The sequence below is a fragment of the Pristiophorus japonicus genome, chromosome 14 (genome assembly GCF_044704955.1).
Source record: "Pristiophorus japonicus isolate sPriJap1 chromosome 14, sPriJap1.hap1, whole genome shotgun sequence".
In the NCBI taxonomy this organism is placed as follows: Eukaryota; Metazoa; Chordata; class Chondrichthyes; family Pristiophoridae; genus Pristiophorus; species Pristiophorus japonicus.
Genome location: NC_091990.1, coordinates 3,793,186 through 3,812,078, shown reverse-complemented (window position 1 = coordinate 3,812,078; position 18,893 = coordinate 3,793,186). Strand labels below are relative to the sequence as shown.

Genomic DNA, 18,893 nt, shown 5'->3' with positions numbered 1-18,893 from the left:
GGACACCCAGGTGTTGGTGGGTATGTTGCACTTTATCAGGGAGGCTTTGAGGGTGTCCTTGAAACGTTTCCTCTGCCCACCTGGGGCTCGCTTGCCGTGAAGGAGCTCTGCATAGAACACTTGCTTTGGGAGTCTCGTGTCTGGCATGCGAACTATGTGGCCTGCCCAGCGGAGCTGATCAAGTGTGGTCAGTGCTTCGATGCTGGGGATGTTTAAAAAAGGAGGGAGAGAGAAAACAGGGAATTATAGACTGGTCAGCCTGACATCGGTAGTGGGTAAAATGATGGAATCAATTATTAAGGATGTCATAGCAGCGCATTTGGAAAGAGGTGACATGATAGGGAAATCATGCTTGACAAATCTTCTGGAATTTTTTGAGGATGTTTCCAGTAGAGTGGATAAGGGAGAACCAGTTGATGTGGTGTATTTGGACTTTCAGAAGGCTTTCGACAAGGTCCCACACAAGAGATTAATGTGCAAAGTTAAAGCACATGGGATTGGGGGTAGAATGCTGACGTGGATTGAGAACTGGTTGTCACACAGGAAGCAAAGAGTAGGAGTAAATGGGGACTTTTCAGAATGGCAGGCAGTGACTAGTGGGGTACCGCAAGGTTCTGTGCTGGGGCCCCAGCTGTTTACACTGTACATTAATGATTTAGACGAGGGGATTAAATGTACTATCTAAAAATTTGCGGATGACACTAAGTTGGGTGGCAGTGTGATCTGCGAGGAGGATGCTATGAGGCTGCAGAGTGACTTGGATAGGTTAGGTGAGTGGGCAAATGCATGGCAGATGAAGTATAATGTGGATAAATGTGAGGTTATCCACTTTGGTGGTAAAAACAGAGAGACAGATTAGGAAAAGGGGAGGTGCAACGAGACCCGGGTGTCATGGTACATCAGTCATTGAAGGTTGGCATGCAGGTAGGGTTGGCGAGGGGATTTGAGTACAGGGGCAGGGAGGTGTTACTACAGTTGTACAGGGCCTTGGTGAGGCCACACCTGGAGTATTGTGTACAGTTTTAGTCTCCTAACTTGAGGAAGGACATTCTTGCTATTGAGGGAGTGCAGCGAAGGTTCACCAGACTGATTCCCGGGATGGCGGGACTGACCTATCAAGAAAGACTGGATCAACTGGGCTTGTATTCACTGGAGTTCAGAAGAATGAGAGGGGACCTCATAGAAACGTTTAAAATTCTGACGGGTTTAGACAGGTTAGATGCAGGAAGAATGTTCCCAATGTTGGGGAAGTCCAGAACCAGGGGTCACAGTCTAAGGATAAGGGGTAAGCCATTTAGGACCGAGATGAGGAGAAACTTCTTCACCCAGAGAGTGGTGAACCTGTGGAATTCTCTACCACAGAAAGTTGTTGAGGCCAATTCACTAAATATATTCAAAAAGGAGTTCGATGTAATCCTTACTACTCGGGGGATCAAGGGGTATGGCGAGAAAGCAGGAAGGGGGTACTGAAGTTGCATGTTCAGCCATTAACTCATTGAATGGCGGTGCAGGCTCGAAGGGCCGAATGGCCTACTCCTGCACCTATTTTCTATGTTAGCCTGGACGAGGACGCTGATGCTGGTGCGCCTGTCCTCCCAGGGGATTTGTGGGATCTTGCGGAGACGTCGTTGGTGATATATCTCCAGCGACTTGAGGTGTCTTCTGTACACCGTCCATGCGCGCTTGGCTTGACATGCGTTACTCAATGGGCAGCACCCTCGCCTCTGGGTCAGGAGGTTGTGGGTTCAAGTCCCACTCCAGAGACTGGAGCACAGAAATCCAGGCTGACACTCCCAGTGCAGTGCTGAGGGAGTGCTGCACTGTCGGAGGTGCCGTCCTTCGGATGTGATGTTAAACTGAGGCCCCGTCTGCTCTCTCAGGTGGATGAAAAAGATCCCATGGCACTATTGTGAAGAAAAACAGGGGAGTTATCCCCGGTGTCCTGGGGCCAATATTTATCCCTCAATCAACGTAACAAACAGATTATTCAGTCATTATCACATTGCTGTGTGGGAGCTTGCTGTGCGCAATATGGTGGCCGCATTTTCCACATTACAACAGTGACTACACTCCCAAAATACTTCATTGGTTGTAAAGCACTTTGGGATGTCTGCTGGTCATGAAAGGCGCTATATAAATACTCAATTGGGGATCGTTGGATACATAGATAGATATGCATTTCTATAGCATCTTTCACGACCACTGGACATCTCAAAGCGCTTTACAGCCAATGAAGTAGTTTGGGAGTGTAGTCACTGTTGTAATGTAAGAAACATAGCAGCTGAAGTCTCTGGAGTGGGACTTGAACCCACAACCTTCTGACTCAGAGGCCAGGGTGCTGCCCACTGAGCCACGGCTGACACTAGTCAAATGCCCCATTTACCCTGCACAAGTGCTTCACATCAATGCTAAGCCTTTAGCAGAACAGTACTGTGCAGTTGAAGGGTTCATGCTCACATTACACAAGCTCCTGGTACAGGCTCTGTACATTCCACCCCTGCGGTGTGCAGCTCGGAGTTTGATCATTAAAATTTCTTTGACATTCTGCCACTTATAACTTACAATTAGACCCTGCACCATAAACCACAAACCTCCCCCTGCATGGGTTTGGTTCTCGAAAACTGCTGTGCAAAAATCTCTCGTTTCCGTACCGTTAACACAGCAACAAGATCTTTAAAACTCAGGCTGCTACTTGACTGAGGAACGAATGAAAATTAACCCTTCGGCTGCTCCGTCGCAAACGGATCTGTCAGTCACCAGATGAAGAAGTCAGGTAGCAGCAACACCTCAGATCAGTCCATCATATTGTGCTTCCTCTCCTGCCCCAGGGCCCAGTTTTCAAATTTATGACAAATTTATCGAACATTGATCGGCATTGTTCCACGACCGCTCGATCCGAGACTGCGGAACTACGCGCTCACACAGACCGGAGTTCAGACTTTCAGGAGTCCCAAAATTGGATTCACGTGGTCCAAATGGAGGGCGAAATTCCAGCAGCATTACTCTACGTCTAGGGAAATAGTGACACCTAGTGGCTGCTAGCCAAAACCACAGCAAACTTTATTGCAAAAAGGCTGGAAACACTTAATAGTTCAGGCAGCAACTGCAGAGCGAACACGACCCTTCTAATGAAGAGGCCGTAAAGAAAGAAAGCTTTGCATTTATATAGCGCCTTTCACGATCACTGGACAAAAGATCGCATGACACTATTTTGAAGAAGAGCAGGGAACAAAAACAGATTATCTGGTCATTATCACAATGCTGTTTGTGGGAGCTTGCTGTGCGCAAATTGGCTGCCACGTTTCTCGCATTACAACAGTGACTTTGAGAAGTCTGGTGTTTGTGAAAGGCGCTATAGAAATGCCCAATTGGAGGGAAAGATAGATAGATAGATAGATAAAGACTTGCATTTATATAGCGCCGTTCACGACCACCAGGCGTCCCAAAGCGTTTTACAACCAATGAATTACTTTTGGAGTGTAGTCACTGCTGTAATGTGGGAAACGCGGCAGCCAACTTGCGCACAGCAAGCTCCCACAAACAGCAATCTGATAATGACCAGATAATCTGTTTTAGTGATGTTGATTGAGGGATAAATATTGGCCCCAGGACACCGCGGATAACTCTCCTGCTCTTCTTTGAAATAGTGCCATGGGATCTTTTACGTCCACCTGAGAGAGCAGGCGGGGCCTCGGTTTAATGTCTCATCCAAAAGACGGCCCCTCCGACAGTGCGGCACTCTCTCAGTACTGCACTTGGGAGTGTCAGCTTAGATTTTTGTGCTCAAGTTCCTGGAGTGGGACTTGAACCCACAACCTCCTGACTCAGAGGCGAGAGTGCTGCCCACTGAGCCACAGCTGACTCGAAGCGCCTCATCTGTTTTCCCAGAGATGCTACCCGACCTGGATTGTTCCCAGCGTTTTCGGATCCTGTTTCAGATTTCCAGTATCCTGCTCTGTGAGCAATCTTTATTATATCGAGAGACTGCCCCATCTTTTTCAACAAACAAAACAGCATGGATCTATCTGGCAGCGTTAACGTGAAATAAATAAGTCAACAGACTTGGGGTCCCGCAAACTCTCCCCCAGTGAAGTTACAGGTCGCACGTTGTGCCCACCTCCTATCCGCTTCACAATGGACCCCACAGGCTGGGTGTCCCGCCATAAATTCCCCTGCACCAATCGCAGCTCTCCCACGGGGGCACAAAGCAAGGCTTACCCTTAGTCCCTGGAGGCTGCAGGTTGTCGCCGGTCAAAGAACACCATCCCACAGGGAAGATATCGCGGGAGTCGTACCGACACCAGTAATCGAAGGCCCCTCTCCAGCCATCGAACGTCACCAGCACCTCCGTCCCTCGCACTTCCCCGATAGTCGCCGGGCAAATGAAGTGTGGGTTCTTCCGGTCAACCGCCTCCAGTTTCATCCCCACTTTGTAGTAGTTCTGTGCCGGCGACGGTGGTTCCTGTTAACGCAAAGCACACGCACCGAGCAGTGACTCTTTGCTCTCGAGACTCCGGCCCATGACCGGTAACAGAGCCCCACCTGGTGGACTACTGTGGCACTGCAACTGCTGATGGATAATAATAAAAGGGCCATGTGACCAGGTCAGCTGGCGAGTTTTCGGCCTTGTAGTCAGAGTGTTTTATGATGTCATAAAGAAGCTATCACAATGTCCTGTACATTCGTTAAGATAAGAACACAAGAATTAGGAGCAGGAGTCGGCCATTCGGCCCCTCGAGCCTGCTCCGCCATTCAATATCACGGCTGATCATCGACCTCAACTCTACTTTCCCGCCCGATCCCCATCGACTCCAAAAATCTATTTATCTCTGCCTTATTTGAATGGGGAGAAATTACACCATGCTGCGGTGCAGAGGGACCTGGGGGTCCTTGTGCATGAATCCCAAAAAGTTAGTTTGCAGGTGCAGCAGGTAATCAGGAAGGCGAATGGAATGTTGGCCTTCATTGCGAGAGGGATGGAGTACAAAAACAGGGAGGTCCTGCTGCAACTGTACAGGGTATTGGTGAGGCTGCACCTGGAGTACTGCGTGCAGTTTTGGTCACCTTACTTAAGGAAGGATATACTAGCTTTGGAGGGGGTACAGAGACGATTCACTAGGCTGATTCTGGAGATGAGGGGGTTACCTTATGATGATAGATTGAGTAGACTGGGTCTTTACTCGTTGGAGTTCAGAAGGATGAGGGGTGATCTTATAGAAACATTTAAAATAATGAAAGGGATAGACAAGATAGAGGCAGAGAGGTTGTTTCCACTGGTCGGGGAGACTAGAACTAGGGGACACAGCCTCAAAATACGGGGGAGCCAATTTAAAACCGAGTTGAGAAGGAATTTCTTCTCCCAGAGGGTTGTGAATCTGTGGAATTCTCTGCCCAAGGAAGCAGTTGAGGCTAGCTCACTGAATGTATTCAAGTCACAGATAGATAGATTTTTAACCAATAAGGGAATTAAGTGTTGCGGGGAGAGGGCGGGTAAGTGGAGCTGAGTCCACGGCCAGATCAGCCATGATCTTGTTGAATGGCGGAGCAGGCTCGAGGGACTAGATGGCCTACTCCTGTTCCTAATTCTTATGTTCTTATGTTGAATATACTCAGACTGAGCCTCCACAACCCTCTGGGGCAGAGAATTCCAAAGATTCACCACCCTCCGAGTGAAGAAATTCCTCCTCATCTCAGTCCTAAATGGCCGACCCCTTATCCTGAGACTGTGACCCCTGGTTCTAGACTCTCCAGCCCGGGGGGGAAACATCCTCCCTGCACCTACCCTGTCATTCCCCCTCAGAATCTTATATTTCAATGAGATCACCTCTCATTCTTCTAAACTCCAGAGAGTATGGGCCCAATCTACACAATCTTAAACAACAACAACTACCTGTATTTATATAGCGCCTTTAACGTAGTGAAACGTCCCAGGGCGCTTCACAGGAGTGTTATAAAATAAAAAAATTTGACACCGAGCTGCATAAGGAGAAATTACGGCAGGTGACCTGGTCAAAGAGGGAGGTTTTAAGGAGCATCTTGAAGGAGGAAAGAGAGGTAGAGAGGCGGAGAGGTTTAGGGAGGGAGTTCCCGAGCTTGGAGCCCAGGCAACAGAAGGCACGGCCACCGATGGTGGAGCGATTATAATCAGGGATGCTCAGGAGGGCAGAATTAGAGGAGCGCAGACATCTCGGGGGGTTGTGGGGCTGGAGGAGATTACAGAGATAGGGAGGGGCGAGGGCCAGGGAGGGATATGTAAACAAGGATGAGAATTTTGAAATCGAGGCGTTGCTTAACCGGAAGCCAATGTAGGTCAGCGAGCACAGGGGGTGATGGGTGAGCGGGACTTGGTGTGAGTTAGGACACAGGCAGCCAAGTTTTGGATCACCTCTAGTTTATGCAGGGTAGCTTGTGGGAGGCCAGCAAAAGGACATTGGTTCGATCTAAACGTTTTCTTCAATTGGCCGTGGAGGCGAGTGCTGAATAATATATAAAAAAAATGATGTAAAATCACTGAAAGAGTTCAAAAACTATCAGACACAATTACAAATCTAGAGATTGTGACTAAGTGGGGAACTGCACTGGAATCACTTCACACAAATGCTTTTATTTTCCAATTTCCTCCAGCCATTTCTTTCCCCAGTCCCCTCCGCTCCTGGAGGCAATGATTCTTCGACGACTCACATTCGCAGAGATTGACCAAGCCCGGGCTCTTTGCCCAAGGAGCCTTTATTCGTTTTCAAGCTGTGATGGCAGCAACAGGCTGTGTGGCATTGCGGGGGTGAGGGAGGGGCAGCATTGTAGCCAAGCCCGACCCGATCCACAGCTGAAGCCACCTCTGCGGTCCATGGAAAGCTTCTGGGTGGCAATTGAGCGTCAGAAACCCTGGCTGATCTGCCCCTTTCTTGTCCAGGCATTCGAGACTACTGTGGTAACCTTACCACCAACCACACATCACTGAACTCCGGACAGACTGGGGATCAACCCCCAGACCCTTGTCTGTATCGCTCAATTGTTGACTGGAGAAACTTACTGACCAATTGGTGCAGGGTTGGGAAAGTACAGACAAATGTTAGTCTTCTATATTTAGGCTGAAAAGCCAAAGACAGACTTGCATTTATATAGCGCCTTTCACCAGCACTGGACGTCCCAATGAAGTACTTTTGGAGTGTAGTAACTGTTGTAATGTGGAAAAAGCGGCAGCCAATTTGCGCACAGCAAGTTCCCACACACAGCAATGTGATAATGATCAGACTGTTTTAGTGATGTTGATTGAGGGTTAAATATTGGCCCCAGGACACCGGGGATAACTTCCCTGCTCTTCTTCCAAATAGTGCCATAGGATCTTTTACATCCACCTGAGGGAGCAGACGGGGCCTCGGTTTAACATCTCATCCAAAAGACAGCACCTCCAACAGTGCGGCACTTCCTCAGTACTGCCCCTCCGACAGTGCAGCATTCCCTCAGTACTGCCCCTCCGGCAGTTCGGTGCTCCCTTAGTACCGCCTCTCCGACAGTGCAGGACTCCCTCAGTACTGCCCCTTCGACAGTGCGGCACTCCCTCAGTACTGCCCCTCCGACAGTGCAGGACTCCCTCAGTACTGCCCCTCCGACAGTGCAGGACTCCCTCAGTATCGCCCCTCCGACAGTGCGGCGCTCCCTCAGTACTGCCCCTCCGACAGTTCGGTGCTCCCTCAGTACCGCCCCTCCGACAGTGCGGCACTCCCTCAGTACTGCCCCTCCGACAGTGCGGCACTCCCTCAGTACTGCCCCTCCGACAGTGCAGGACTCCCTCAGTACTGCCCCTCCGACAGTGCGGCACTCCCTCAGTACTGCCCCTCCGACAGTGCAGGACTCCCTCAGTACTGCCCCTCCGACAGTGCAGGACTCCCTCAGTATCGCCCCTCCGACAGTGCGGCGCTCCCTCAGTACTGCCCCTCCGACAGTTCGGTGCTCCCTCAGTACCGCCCCTCCGACAGTGCGGTGCTCCCTCAGTATTGCCCCTCCGACAGTGCGGCGTTCCCTCAGCACTAACCCTCCGAAAGTGTGGCGCTCACTCAGCACTACCCCTCCGACAGTGCAGCACTCCCTCAGCACTGCACTGGGAGTGTCAGCCTAGATTTATGCTCAAGTCCCTGGAGTGGGACTTGAACCCACAACCTTCTGACTCACAGGCGAGGGTGCTGCCCACTGGGCCATGACTGGTGGGAGGGGTGGGGGGCAGGGGGGGGGGGGGGGTCATTCTGCAATTGTCCTTTAACAGATGCACTGAAGCAACTCTATTTTCAAAAATACTTGTCTGATTTACCAAAAAATATTTATCAATTCGATTTGAACTAAAGCACTTTGAGGCTGTTAAAGAATGTTGCAGTCTCTATTTAATACACAGGCCATGCGAGCACTAAATCACATCAAACAAAAGACATTACTCTGGTCTTCCCAGAATAGTAGCTTGGTGTCTCAGTCACAAGCAACCTGCTCCAAATAATAATGTCCACGCTACTCTGATACTGACCACTAGGAGGTGCTCCTGAGCAGCCGAGCTTCCACTCTCAACCTTCCGACAGAGAACTCGGCAAAACGGAGACATCAAAACTTCCACCTATTGGCTCCCTGGATGGGTACATTTAGAGGCGGAGCCAGAGATACTAAGCTCAGTCCCCTGTCTTTTTTAATTTGTTCATGGGATGTGGGCATCGCTGGCAAGGCCGGCATTTATTGCCCATCCCTAATTGCCCCTCGAGAAGGTGGTGGTGAGCCGCCTTCTTGAACCGCTGCAGTCCGTGTGGTGAAGGTGCTCCCACAGTGCTGTTAGGGAGGAAGTTCCAGGATTGTGACCCAGCGACGATGAAGGAACGGCCGATATATTTCCAAGCCAGGATGGTGTGTGACTGGGAGGGGAACGTGGAGGTGGTGGTGTTCCCATGTGCCTGCTGCCCTTGTCCTTCTAGGTGGTAGAGGTCGTGGGTTTGGGAGGTGCTGCCGAAGAAGCCTTGGCGAGTTGCTGCAGTGCATCTTGTAGATGGTACACACTGCAGCCACGGTGCGCCGGTGGTGGAGGGAGTGAGTGTTGAAGGTGGGGGATGGGGGGCTGATCAAGCGGCTGCTTTGTCCTGGATGGTGTCGAGCTTCTTGAGTGTTGTTGGAGCTGCACTCATCCAGGCAAGTGGAGAGTATTCCATCACACTCCTGACTTGTGCCTTGTCGACGGTGGAAAGGCTTTGGGGAGACACTCGCCGCAGAATACCCAGCCTCTGACCTGCTCTGGTGGCCACAGTGTGAGCTGAGCTGTCCATTTCGGCTGCAGAACACACTGCGATTGGCCTCAGCACCCCCATCCTCCTTCCCCCAGGGTTGGGGACAATACCTGCCTGGGGTTCTCACTCCAGCTCGGTATCCAGTGACCCGAGCTGGATATTAATGGGCTCAGCTGGAGTGACCCACGATGGACGAGCTTACCTATGCCCACTATCAAGGCTCAGAGATGGATAAAGGCCACCTGGGCCAGGGCCGCGAGGCCGATGGGCACTTGAATCCACTTTGGTGGTAAAAACAGAGAGACAGACTATTATCTGAATGGTGACAGATTAGGAAAAGGGGAGGTGCAACGAGACCTGGGTGTCATGGTACATCAGTCATTGAAGGTTGGCATGTAGGTATAGCAGGCGGTTAAGAAAGCAAATGGCATGGTAGCCTTCATAGCGAGGGGATTTGAGTACAGGGGCAGGGAGGTGTTGCTACAGTTGTACAGGGCCTTGGTGAGGCCACACCTGGCGTATTGTGTACAGTTTTGGTCTCCTAACTTGAGGAAGGACATTCTTGCTATTGAGGGAGTGCAGCGAAGGTTCACCAGACTGATTCCTGGGATGGTGGGACTGACCTATCAAGAAAGACTGGATCAACTGGGCTTGTATTCACTGGAGTTCAGAAGAATGAGAGGGGACCTCATAGAAACGTTTAAAATTCTGACGGGTTTAGACAGGTTAGATGCAGGAAGAATGTTCCCAATGTTGGGGAAGTCCAGAACCAGGGGTCACAGTCTAAGGATAAGGGGTAAGCCATTTAGGACCGAGATGAGGAGAAACTTCTTCACCCAGAGAGTGGTGAACCTGTGGAATTCTGCGCCACAGAAAGTAGTTGAGGCCAATTCACTAAATATATTCAAAAGGGAGTTAGATGAAGTCCTTACTACTAGGGGGATCAAGGGGTATGGCGAGAAAGCAGGAATGGGGTACTGAAGTTGCATGTTCAGCCATGATCTCATTGAATGACGGTGCAGGCTAGAAGGGCTGAATGGCCTACTCCTGCACCTATTTTCTATGTTTCTATACCGCACCACAAGCTCACCTTTTCAGGGGAGAGGGGAGAGAAATCAGCAACGGCATTGAAAAAAAACCTGAGTGCCCTCCACTGGCAGTCCGTGATCTGACCCAGCGCTCTGCCCAACATCCATCTCCGCCTATTGTCAGCCATGGCTCAGTGGGCAGCACACTCGCTTCTGAGTCAGAAGGTTGTGGGTTCAAGTCCCACTCCAGGGACTTAAGCACAAAAATCCGGGCCGACATTCCCAGTGCAGTGCTGAGGGAGCGCCGCACTGTCGGAGGTGCCGTCTTTCGGATGAGACGTTAAACCAAGGCCCCGTCTGCTCTCTCAGGTGGACGTAAAAGATCCCACGGCACTATTTCGAAGAAGAGCAGGGGAGTTATCCCCAGTGTCCTGGGGCCAATATTTATCCCTCAATCAACATCACTAAAAACAGTTTATCTGGTCATTATCACATTGTTGTTTGTGGGAGCTTGCTGTGCGCAGATTGGCTGCCGCGTTTCCCACATTACAACAGTGACTGCACTCCAAAACTACTTCATTGGCTGTAAAGCGCTTTGGGACATTCGGTGGTCGTGAAAGGCGCTATATAAATGCAAGTCTTTCTTTCTTTATATTCTATGCTTCTATTTATAAACCCAAGTTACCCATATGCTTTTTTAACCATCTTATCGACACGCCCCGCCACCTTTGAGGATGTGAATATATGGACACCAAGGCCTCGCTGCTCACCTACACGTTTAAGAATTATTTATAGTTTAACATATTTCCATATTAGTCCTCCCAAAGTGCATCACCTCACACTTGCCCACATTGAACTCCCACCTGCCACGCTTCTGGTGATAAATCTGGTGTGCCTCGGAGTTCTACAGACCAGGAAGGTCCAAGGTCCAATTATTGGTTTGGAGTTAATGAGCTGGCCTTAACAGGGCACACGTCTGGAGCCACAAATGGCCTCAGAATCTCTGGGACAGGTGGGAAGAAAAATATCAGCCGGGGTACTCTCCGGATCACTGCCACTGCGGTAACCCCGCTGAAATTGAAGAAATTGGGCTCGGCTGTGATGATTTCGCCCTCCATCCTGCCACAGTGAACACATTCTGTTGCTGAGGGCCACACAGAAAGCTGTGCAATGTATTGGAGGGACATAACATAGGAACAAATAGAACATAAGAATTAGGAGCAGGAGTCGGCCATTCGGTCCCTCGAGCCTGTTCCACCATTCAGTGAGATCATGGCTGATCTTTGACCTCAACTCCACTTTCCTGCCCAATCCCCATATCCCTCGATTCCCTTAATATCCAAAAATCTATCGATCTCAGCCTTGAATACACTCAACGACTGGGCATCCACAGTCCTCTGGGGTAGAGACTTCCAAAGATTCACCACCCTCTGAGTGAAGAAGTTTCTCCTCATCTCAGTCCTAAATGGCTGACCCCTTATCCTGAGATTGTGACCCCTGGTTCTAGATTCCCCAGCCCCGGGGGAAACATCCTCCCTGCATCTACCCTGTCAAGCCCTGTAAGAATTGTGTACATTTCAATGAGATCACCTCTCATTCTTCCAAACTCCAGCCCGTCCCCAGGAAATCTCACCCCAGCATGAGCCAGCACTCCCCTCTCGGCCCGCCCCCTCAGTCTCCGCCCCCCCCCACCCCCGCCCCCCTATCACTAGTTCGCAAAACATTCCAGCCTGTAATAACAAACTGCAATATCATCAAGCCATTGAATAATATCTGTGCAACATCTGGGTACGGGAAGGGGAACACAAGACAGAAACCATGGAAGGAATTTTCAAATCTTGGTTACAGCCTGGAATCCAACTCAAGCAGGTGTTTGATACTTTCTGGAAGCAAAGCCACCACCGGAGGCTGTAAACGTACTCAAACTTTCTGCCAAGGACCTGATGCGTTACGATTGCACTGTGATAGAGAAATGCTTGTGGTTACTGGCAAAGTGAAGTGACAGAATTTCAATTGCTCAAATACCGATAACATGCCCAATATCATCGCTGAAGGGGAGGAACGCGAGATTAAAAATATATCTGTTCTGGCTAATCTCCCCGGTATGTTACAGCTCTCGGGTAATCCAGTGATAAAGAGCAGAGTGAAGTGGACAAAGTTCTGGTAAACTCCCAGCCCCCTCAGCCAGAGCTGAGCAAGGGTTTTAGCACACGTGATAATCTACACAAACCCTGTTCGTGGCTATGGCCAGGAACTGGCTCGCATTCAATGGACAAAGGTGGGTTGATTTGAGAAGGGAAGCATCAAGAATTTCTCAGTAAGGAAGAAGGAATAAAGCACGTTAAAAGCTAAAGGTACAAGCACTGTTCCACTACATAGGCCCAGGAATTATGGATGTCTTGGGCTAAGGTAGCAGAGTGGTTATGTCACTGGACCAGTAATCCAGAGATCTGGACTAATTATCTGGTGACATGAGATCAAATCCCACCACGGCAGCTGGGAAATTTAAATTCAATTAAATAAATCTGGAATTAAAAAATCTACCATCAGTAATGGTGACCATGAAACAATCGGATTTAGGGAAGGAAATCTGCCGTCCTTACCCGGTCTGGCCTTTATGTGACTCCAGACTCACAGCAATGTGACTGACTCTTAACTGCCCCCTGAAATGGCCCAGCGAGCCACTTATTCCAAGAAGGTGACTCACCACCAGATTCGAGGGCAACTAGGGATGGGCAATAAATGCCGGCCTTTCCCGCGATGCCCACATCCCAGGACACGAATAATAAAACCAAGGCTTGTACTGACAGATGATTTCCAATGCTGTCACCAGAGGTGAGGAAAAGGTTGATGCCAAACAGGGAATTCCAATCGGGAGGGGGAAGAGAGTGGAAGGGCGAGTAATCCCGAGCGAGAGGATCGTGTAATTCCCAACAGCGAATCAGTGCCAGTCCTTGGAGGACACAGGTCGCCCCTGGACACATGGAGGTTAGTGAGGAAATGCTAAAAGGAATAACGGAGATGGGGGGGGGGAACTCGATAGGAAACTGCTTTTACCAATTGGACAAAACTGCACAACACTGTGAGCAAATAAAGACACTTCAAATATCAAAGAAGGCACGCCTACCTTGTGAAATATTCGGACTGGTGCCATTTCTGCTCCACTTAGAGTTTTCAGCAAAAACATGGGCCACGAAGATGCATTCAGTCGAAATCCTAGAGTCACCGTTACAAAAGAAAATGTACAAGGTTAGTGCGCTGTGCACAGTCTCTCACTCAGACTGGAGTGAGCGGGACCCAGATCTGCGATCAGCGTGGCAGTGTCAAGGGTTATGGGGAGCGGGCGGGGAAGTGGAGGTGAGTCCATGATCAGATCAGCCATGATCTTATTAAATGGCGGAGCAGGCTCGAGGGGCCGTATGGCCGACTCCTGCTCCTATTTCTTATGTTCTTATGTGAACAGCCATGTACAGATCTAAAATCTCAACCCAGATTGTATCACAATCATCGGCAGGTACATGCTCTCCTTTCCAGAGGAATCAAACCTCTGGGAATAAACTTGCCTCGTTTTAAGAACATAAGAAATAGGAGGAGTCGGCAATTTGGCCCCTCGAGCCTGCTCCGCCATTCAATAAGATCGTGGCTGATCTGATCATGGACTCAGCTCCACTTCCCCGCCCGCTCCCCATAACCCTTTACTCCCTTATCGCTCAAAAATCTGTCTATCTCCACCTTAAATATATTCAATGACCCAGCCCCCACAGCTCTCTGGGGCAGAGAATTCCACAGATTTACAACCCTCAGAGAAGAAATTCCTCCTCATCTCGGTTTTAAATGGGCGGCCCCTTATTCGAAGACTATGTCCCCTAGTTTTAGTTTCCCCTATGAGTGGAAATATTCTCTCTGCAGCCACCTTGTCTTGGATCTTGAAGCTGTTGCTCTGGTATCTAGGTTCCGTGTAACTTTCCGTGCCTTCAGCTGCCTGGGCCCCGAGCTCTGGAACTCCCTCTAAAAACCTCTCCATCTCTCTTCCCTCCTATAAGATGCTCCTTAAAACCTACCTCTTTGACCAAGCTTTGGTCATCTGCCGTAATTGCTCCTTATATGACTCGGTGTCAAATTTTATGCTTTGATAATACCCGTGAAGCGCCTCGGGACGTTTTACCACGTTAAAAGGCGCTATATAAATACAAGTTGTTGTTGTAAATGGATTTGTAAGATCAGAGCTCTTGAAGAGTCCATAATAAGGGGGCATAACCTTAAAATTAGAGCCAGGCCGTTCAGGGTGCTGTCAGGAAGCGTCTCTTCACACAAAGGGCAGCGGGAATCTGGAACTCTCTCCCCCAAAAAACTGTGGAGGCCGGAGGGGTCAATTGAAAATTTCAAAACTGAGAGTGATGGGTTTTTGTTAGGCAAGGGTATTATGGGTTACGCAACCAAGGTCGGTGATGGAGTTAAGATACAGATCAGCCGCGATCTAACTGGATGGCGGAAGAGCCTCAAGGGGCTGAATGGCCTCCTCCTGTTCTCGTGTTCCTTTGCACGTTCTCTAAAGGCTACAATGATCAGACCAAGGTCTGCAGATTCACTCCAGTCACCAGGAACCACAATAGGTTAAAGGAAAGGAAAAGATTGAGGCAGTTTCATAAGGAGTGCCCTCTCTCCATGGATAGTGCTCAGTCTCTTGATAGTAGGCCAATGTAAGATGGCCCAACCTCCAGAGATTTGCCAGCAGGGACCCACATTCCTGTGTGGTTACTGATCGCCATAACATTGATTCCCTTCCCGAACACTTGGGTCGCTCACCTTGCTCGGAGTAAGGTCAGGGCGGTGCCGGGACGTTGGGAGACTCCATTTGAACGGGGCATTCTCCCGAACCTTAGATATAAATACACAGGTTGGAACTCCCTTATCCAGGACTCCCTCATCCGGCATGATTCCAATGGCCGGGGGCGCGTGCACAGAACGCGGCCGACCTCCACCCTGACTTTGGGGCCGTGCTGACACTCGGCCCGCTGGGGACCCGCCGACACTTTGGGCCTGCCCGGAGCGGGGACCTCCTCTCCCACCCCCCCCCCCGACCTCGGGCTGACCTCCCTCATTCGGCACCGGCCAGGTCCCGAGCGGGCCGGATAAAGGAGGTTCAACCTGTACAACTGTGGTAAGAGCTGCACACTATCTGGGCTCCGTGTCTGGAGTGCGCAGTTGGACGTACACAATCCTCCCTGGTTATTTTTTTTGAACCTCAAAAGCGACGAGACCCAACAGACCCGAGCTGAAGAGCAGGTTCCACCCGCAGCATGCTGTACAGAAACACAAACTGTGTCAACTCAGTCATGGACACCCCCGCTCACTGCGATTGAACACTTGCACAGTGTTACACAAACTACACTGGCTCGGAGACCTGGAACCCAATGACAGCGGCAGTTTCTCTCTCTCTCACTTCTGCAAAAATACGGTGAGAGAAGCTCCCCATTCCAGTTTTAGCAGCATGCCGAGTTGACAGATACCGCCCTGGGAGGGTCGTCCGGTACACTACTCTGATCTGTTATCATGACTCATCAACAGGGGATGCAGCACATTAGCACCAGTGCATGTTAATTCAGTATAGCAATCGAGTATAGGAACTGGAGAAGTGACAGTAGTCACATGATAATGGATTTTTATTTATTTATTATTTTATTATATTTTTTTTTCCCCGTTTTTTTTCTCTTTCCCAGGGCAGCAGTTGCTGATTCTGCCATTTACAGCCTCTCTAGATCCATCTTTTGTTTCTTCACTTGTCCCATTACCATCTCCTTTCGCCTCGCTCCATCATCCTTTTGTCTCTCTAATCTCTCCTGCCTCCCACCGACCACTGACCTTCCCTTTTGTTCATTCCTCCCCTCCCCCCTTTTTCCTCCGCCGACACTTGCTTAAAAACCTGGCACATCTCTAACTTTTTCAGTTCTGAGGAAGGGTCACCGACCCGAAACATTAACTGTTTCTCTCTCTCGCCACAGATGCTGCCCGACCCGCTGAGCGTTTCCAGCGTTTTCGGTTTTTATTTCAGATTTCCAGCATCTGCTGTATTTCGCTTTTGCGATAATCGGTTGGTTGCACCCTTATTAAATGAGGTATCTTGACATTTCATATCTTACCAGTAATTTGCCCAGTTGAAGAATATATATATATTTTTGAAGAATATATATATATTTGAAGTTGAAGAATATATATATATATTTTTTTAAAATACAAGATGGCGATGGAGTTGGGATAGCGACCTCCGAAACTCACCCTGGAGCAAACTAGTGGCCAAAGCCCGCAACTACGACATGACAGATGACCCAGCAAGACTGAATGGGGAAATGATGACATAGCAATTTACAATAATATTGACAGAATAGCATCATCAAAAACAGTGACTGCAGAAGCTAAGGTTTGTTGGCAGGAAGCTCGTATCCTACACAAGATTTTTATACCGCATAACAAAATACAAGTCCTGCAAGCAACGTTCCCGCTAAGCTGCAGAGAATTCGACACCGAGCCACAGAAGTAGAAATTAGGGCAGGTGAGGTCGGTTTTAAGGAGCGTCTTGAAGGAGGAGAGAGAGGTAGAGAGGTGGAGAGGTTTAGGGAGGGAGTTCCAGAGCTTGGGGCCCAGGCAGCTGAAGGCACGGCCACCGATGGCTGAGCGATTATAATCAGGGATGGTCAAGAGGGCAGAGTTAGAGGAGCGCAGACATCTCAGGGGGTTGTGGGGCTGGAGGAGATTACAGAGATAGGGAGGGGGTGAGGGCCAGAAGGGATTTGAAAATAAGGATGAGAATTTTGAAATTGAGGCGTTGCTTAACTGGGAGCCAATGGAGGAATGTAGCGGGAATCAGTTTCCTCACTTTGCCTCCTTTACAAGCTCACAGTTGGTTCAGTATGACTGGGAGGGAGGCAAGATGCCCTTGCACTATGCTCGGCACTAGGTACATGTCCAGGGCTGACACAGCGTCTCAGACACAGGCAAAAGCTGCACACAGTACAGGACTCGAGCTCCTGCACCTATCAGATCTCAGGCCACAAAAATCTCAAGCAGTGCTGTGTTGAGGGCTGGAGCTCGACGATATACAGCCTGTCAGAAGGCTCCATAAGTACTTGATGCGTCGCCGTTAAATAATTCAAGTTAGTTCATTTGGAGATGTGCCCAGTAAATCAGAAAGCAACTGCTTAATCTATTCTTCCCATTCATAATTCTGCAAACAAATTCAGAATTGGATTTTATTCATTTGCAAATGAATAATTCAACGCAGATTCTTATTTAAAAAGAAATATATGCACATATTTGTGAATGTCTAACGAGGACCTTCACAATGCATTTACACATTTAATAATTTATAATCTGTTCAGCGTGAGAAAAGAAAGTTAACAATGCAAGGAGCTAGGATTTCAATTCATCAGATGCCCCGTCAATCACAGTGCGGAGCAGGACTAGAATCACAGAACGGTTACAGCACAGAAGGAGGCCATTCGGCCCGTTGAGCCCGTGCCGGCTCTCTGCAAGAGCACCTCAGCCAGTCCCACTCTCCCACCCTTTCCCCGGAGCCCTGCTAATTATTTTTCCTTCAGGTACTTATCCAATTCCCTTTTGAAAGCCGCGATTGAGTCTGCCTCCACCACCCTCTCAGGCAGCGCATTCCAGATCCTAACCACTCGCTGCGTAAAAACGTTTTCCCTCATGTCGCCTTTGGTTCTTCTGCCAATCGCCTTAAATCTGTGTCCTCTGGTTCCCGACCCTTCCACCAATGGGAACAGTTTCTCTCCATCTACTCTGTCCAGACCCCTCATGATTTTGAACACCTCGATCAAATCTCCTCTCAACCTTCTCTGCTCCAAGGAGAACAACCCCAGCTTCTCCAGTCTAGCCACGTCACTGAAGTCCCTCATCCCTGGAACCATTCTCGTAAATCTTTTCTGCATTCTCTCTAAGGCCTTCACATCCTTCCTAAAGTGCGGGGCCCAGAATTGGGCACCAGCTGTTCCGACACTGTAATTGCCGAGTCTCTTTGCTCACGCTCAGTGCCACCACCAAGCCAACAGATGTTTGTAAATGCTTCTTTGTTTGATTAACAAACATCGGGAACTCCTTTCTGGGCCTCGTACTGTTGGCAAAAACCCAGGGTCATTGAAGAGGCAGTGAGTGAGCTCGAGTTTCCACGGACGGGTGAGCTGAATCGGCCCCTTGGCCTTCCTCATCGGTACAGGTCACAGAGAGTTGAAGACTGCAGCGTATCTAAATGGTCACACCTACCTGCCTTGTTTGACAATGGGGAGGCTGGGCAGCCATGTTACCATGTGGCTTGTCGCTGTCTGGCAATTTTAATGTTAATGGGTACTGGATTTTTAATCATTGTGGACAGGTGTCTTTCGCTGTTAAAGAGTTCATTGAGCTGTCTAACGACCTACTGGAGAAATACATCATGGACCACGCCATAAAGACTGGATGATCCCAGGCCTGTGCAGTTACCTAACGCAGCCAGGGTAACAATTAGCCCCGTTGAGGGAAATTTTAACCCCCATTAACCTGTATGCAGGTACAGCGTGATCAGGAAGGCCAATGGAATCTTGGCCTTTATTGCAAAGGG

General features: G+C 49.4%; 1 protein-coding gene across 1 annotated transcript in view; it reads right to left on the bottom strand.

Moving 5' to 3' along the window:
- The window catches only part of scmh1 (Scm polycomb group protein homolog 1), a 229,958-nt gene that overhangs the window by 119,394 nt on the left and 91,671 nt on the right, over window positions 1-18,893 (bottom strand). The window contains exons 6-7 of the mRNA XM_070898789.1: window positions 13,410-13,498; window positions 4,219-4,462 (exon numbers count right to left, since the gene is read on the bottom strand). Of these exons, the coding sequence (XP_070754890.1) occupies window positions 4,219-4,462; window positions 13,410-13,498 (333 nt within the window). The remainder of the gene's footprint in view (window positions 1-4,218; window positions 4,463-13,409; window positions 13,499-18,893) is intronic.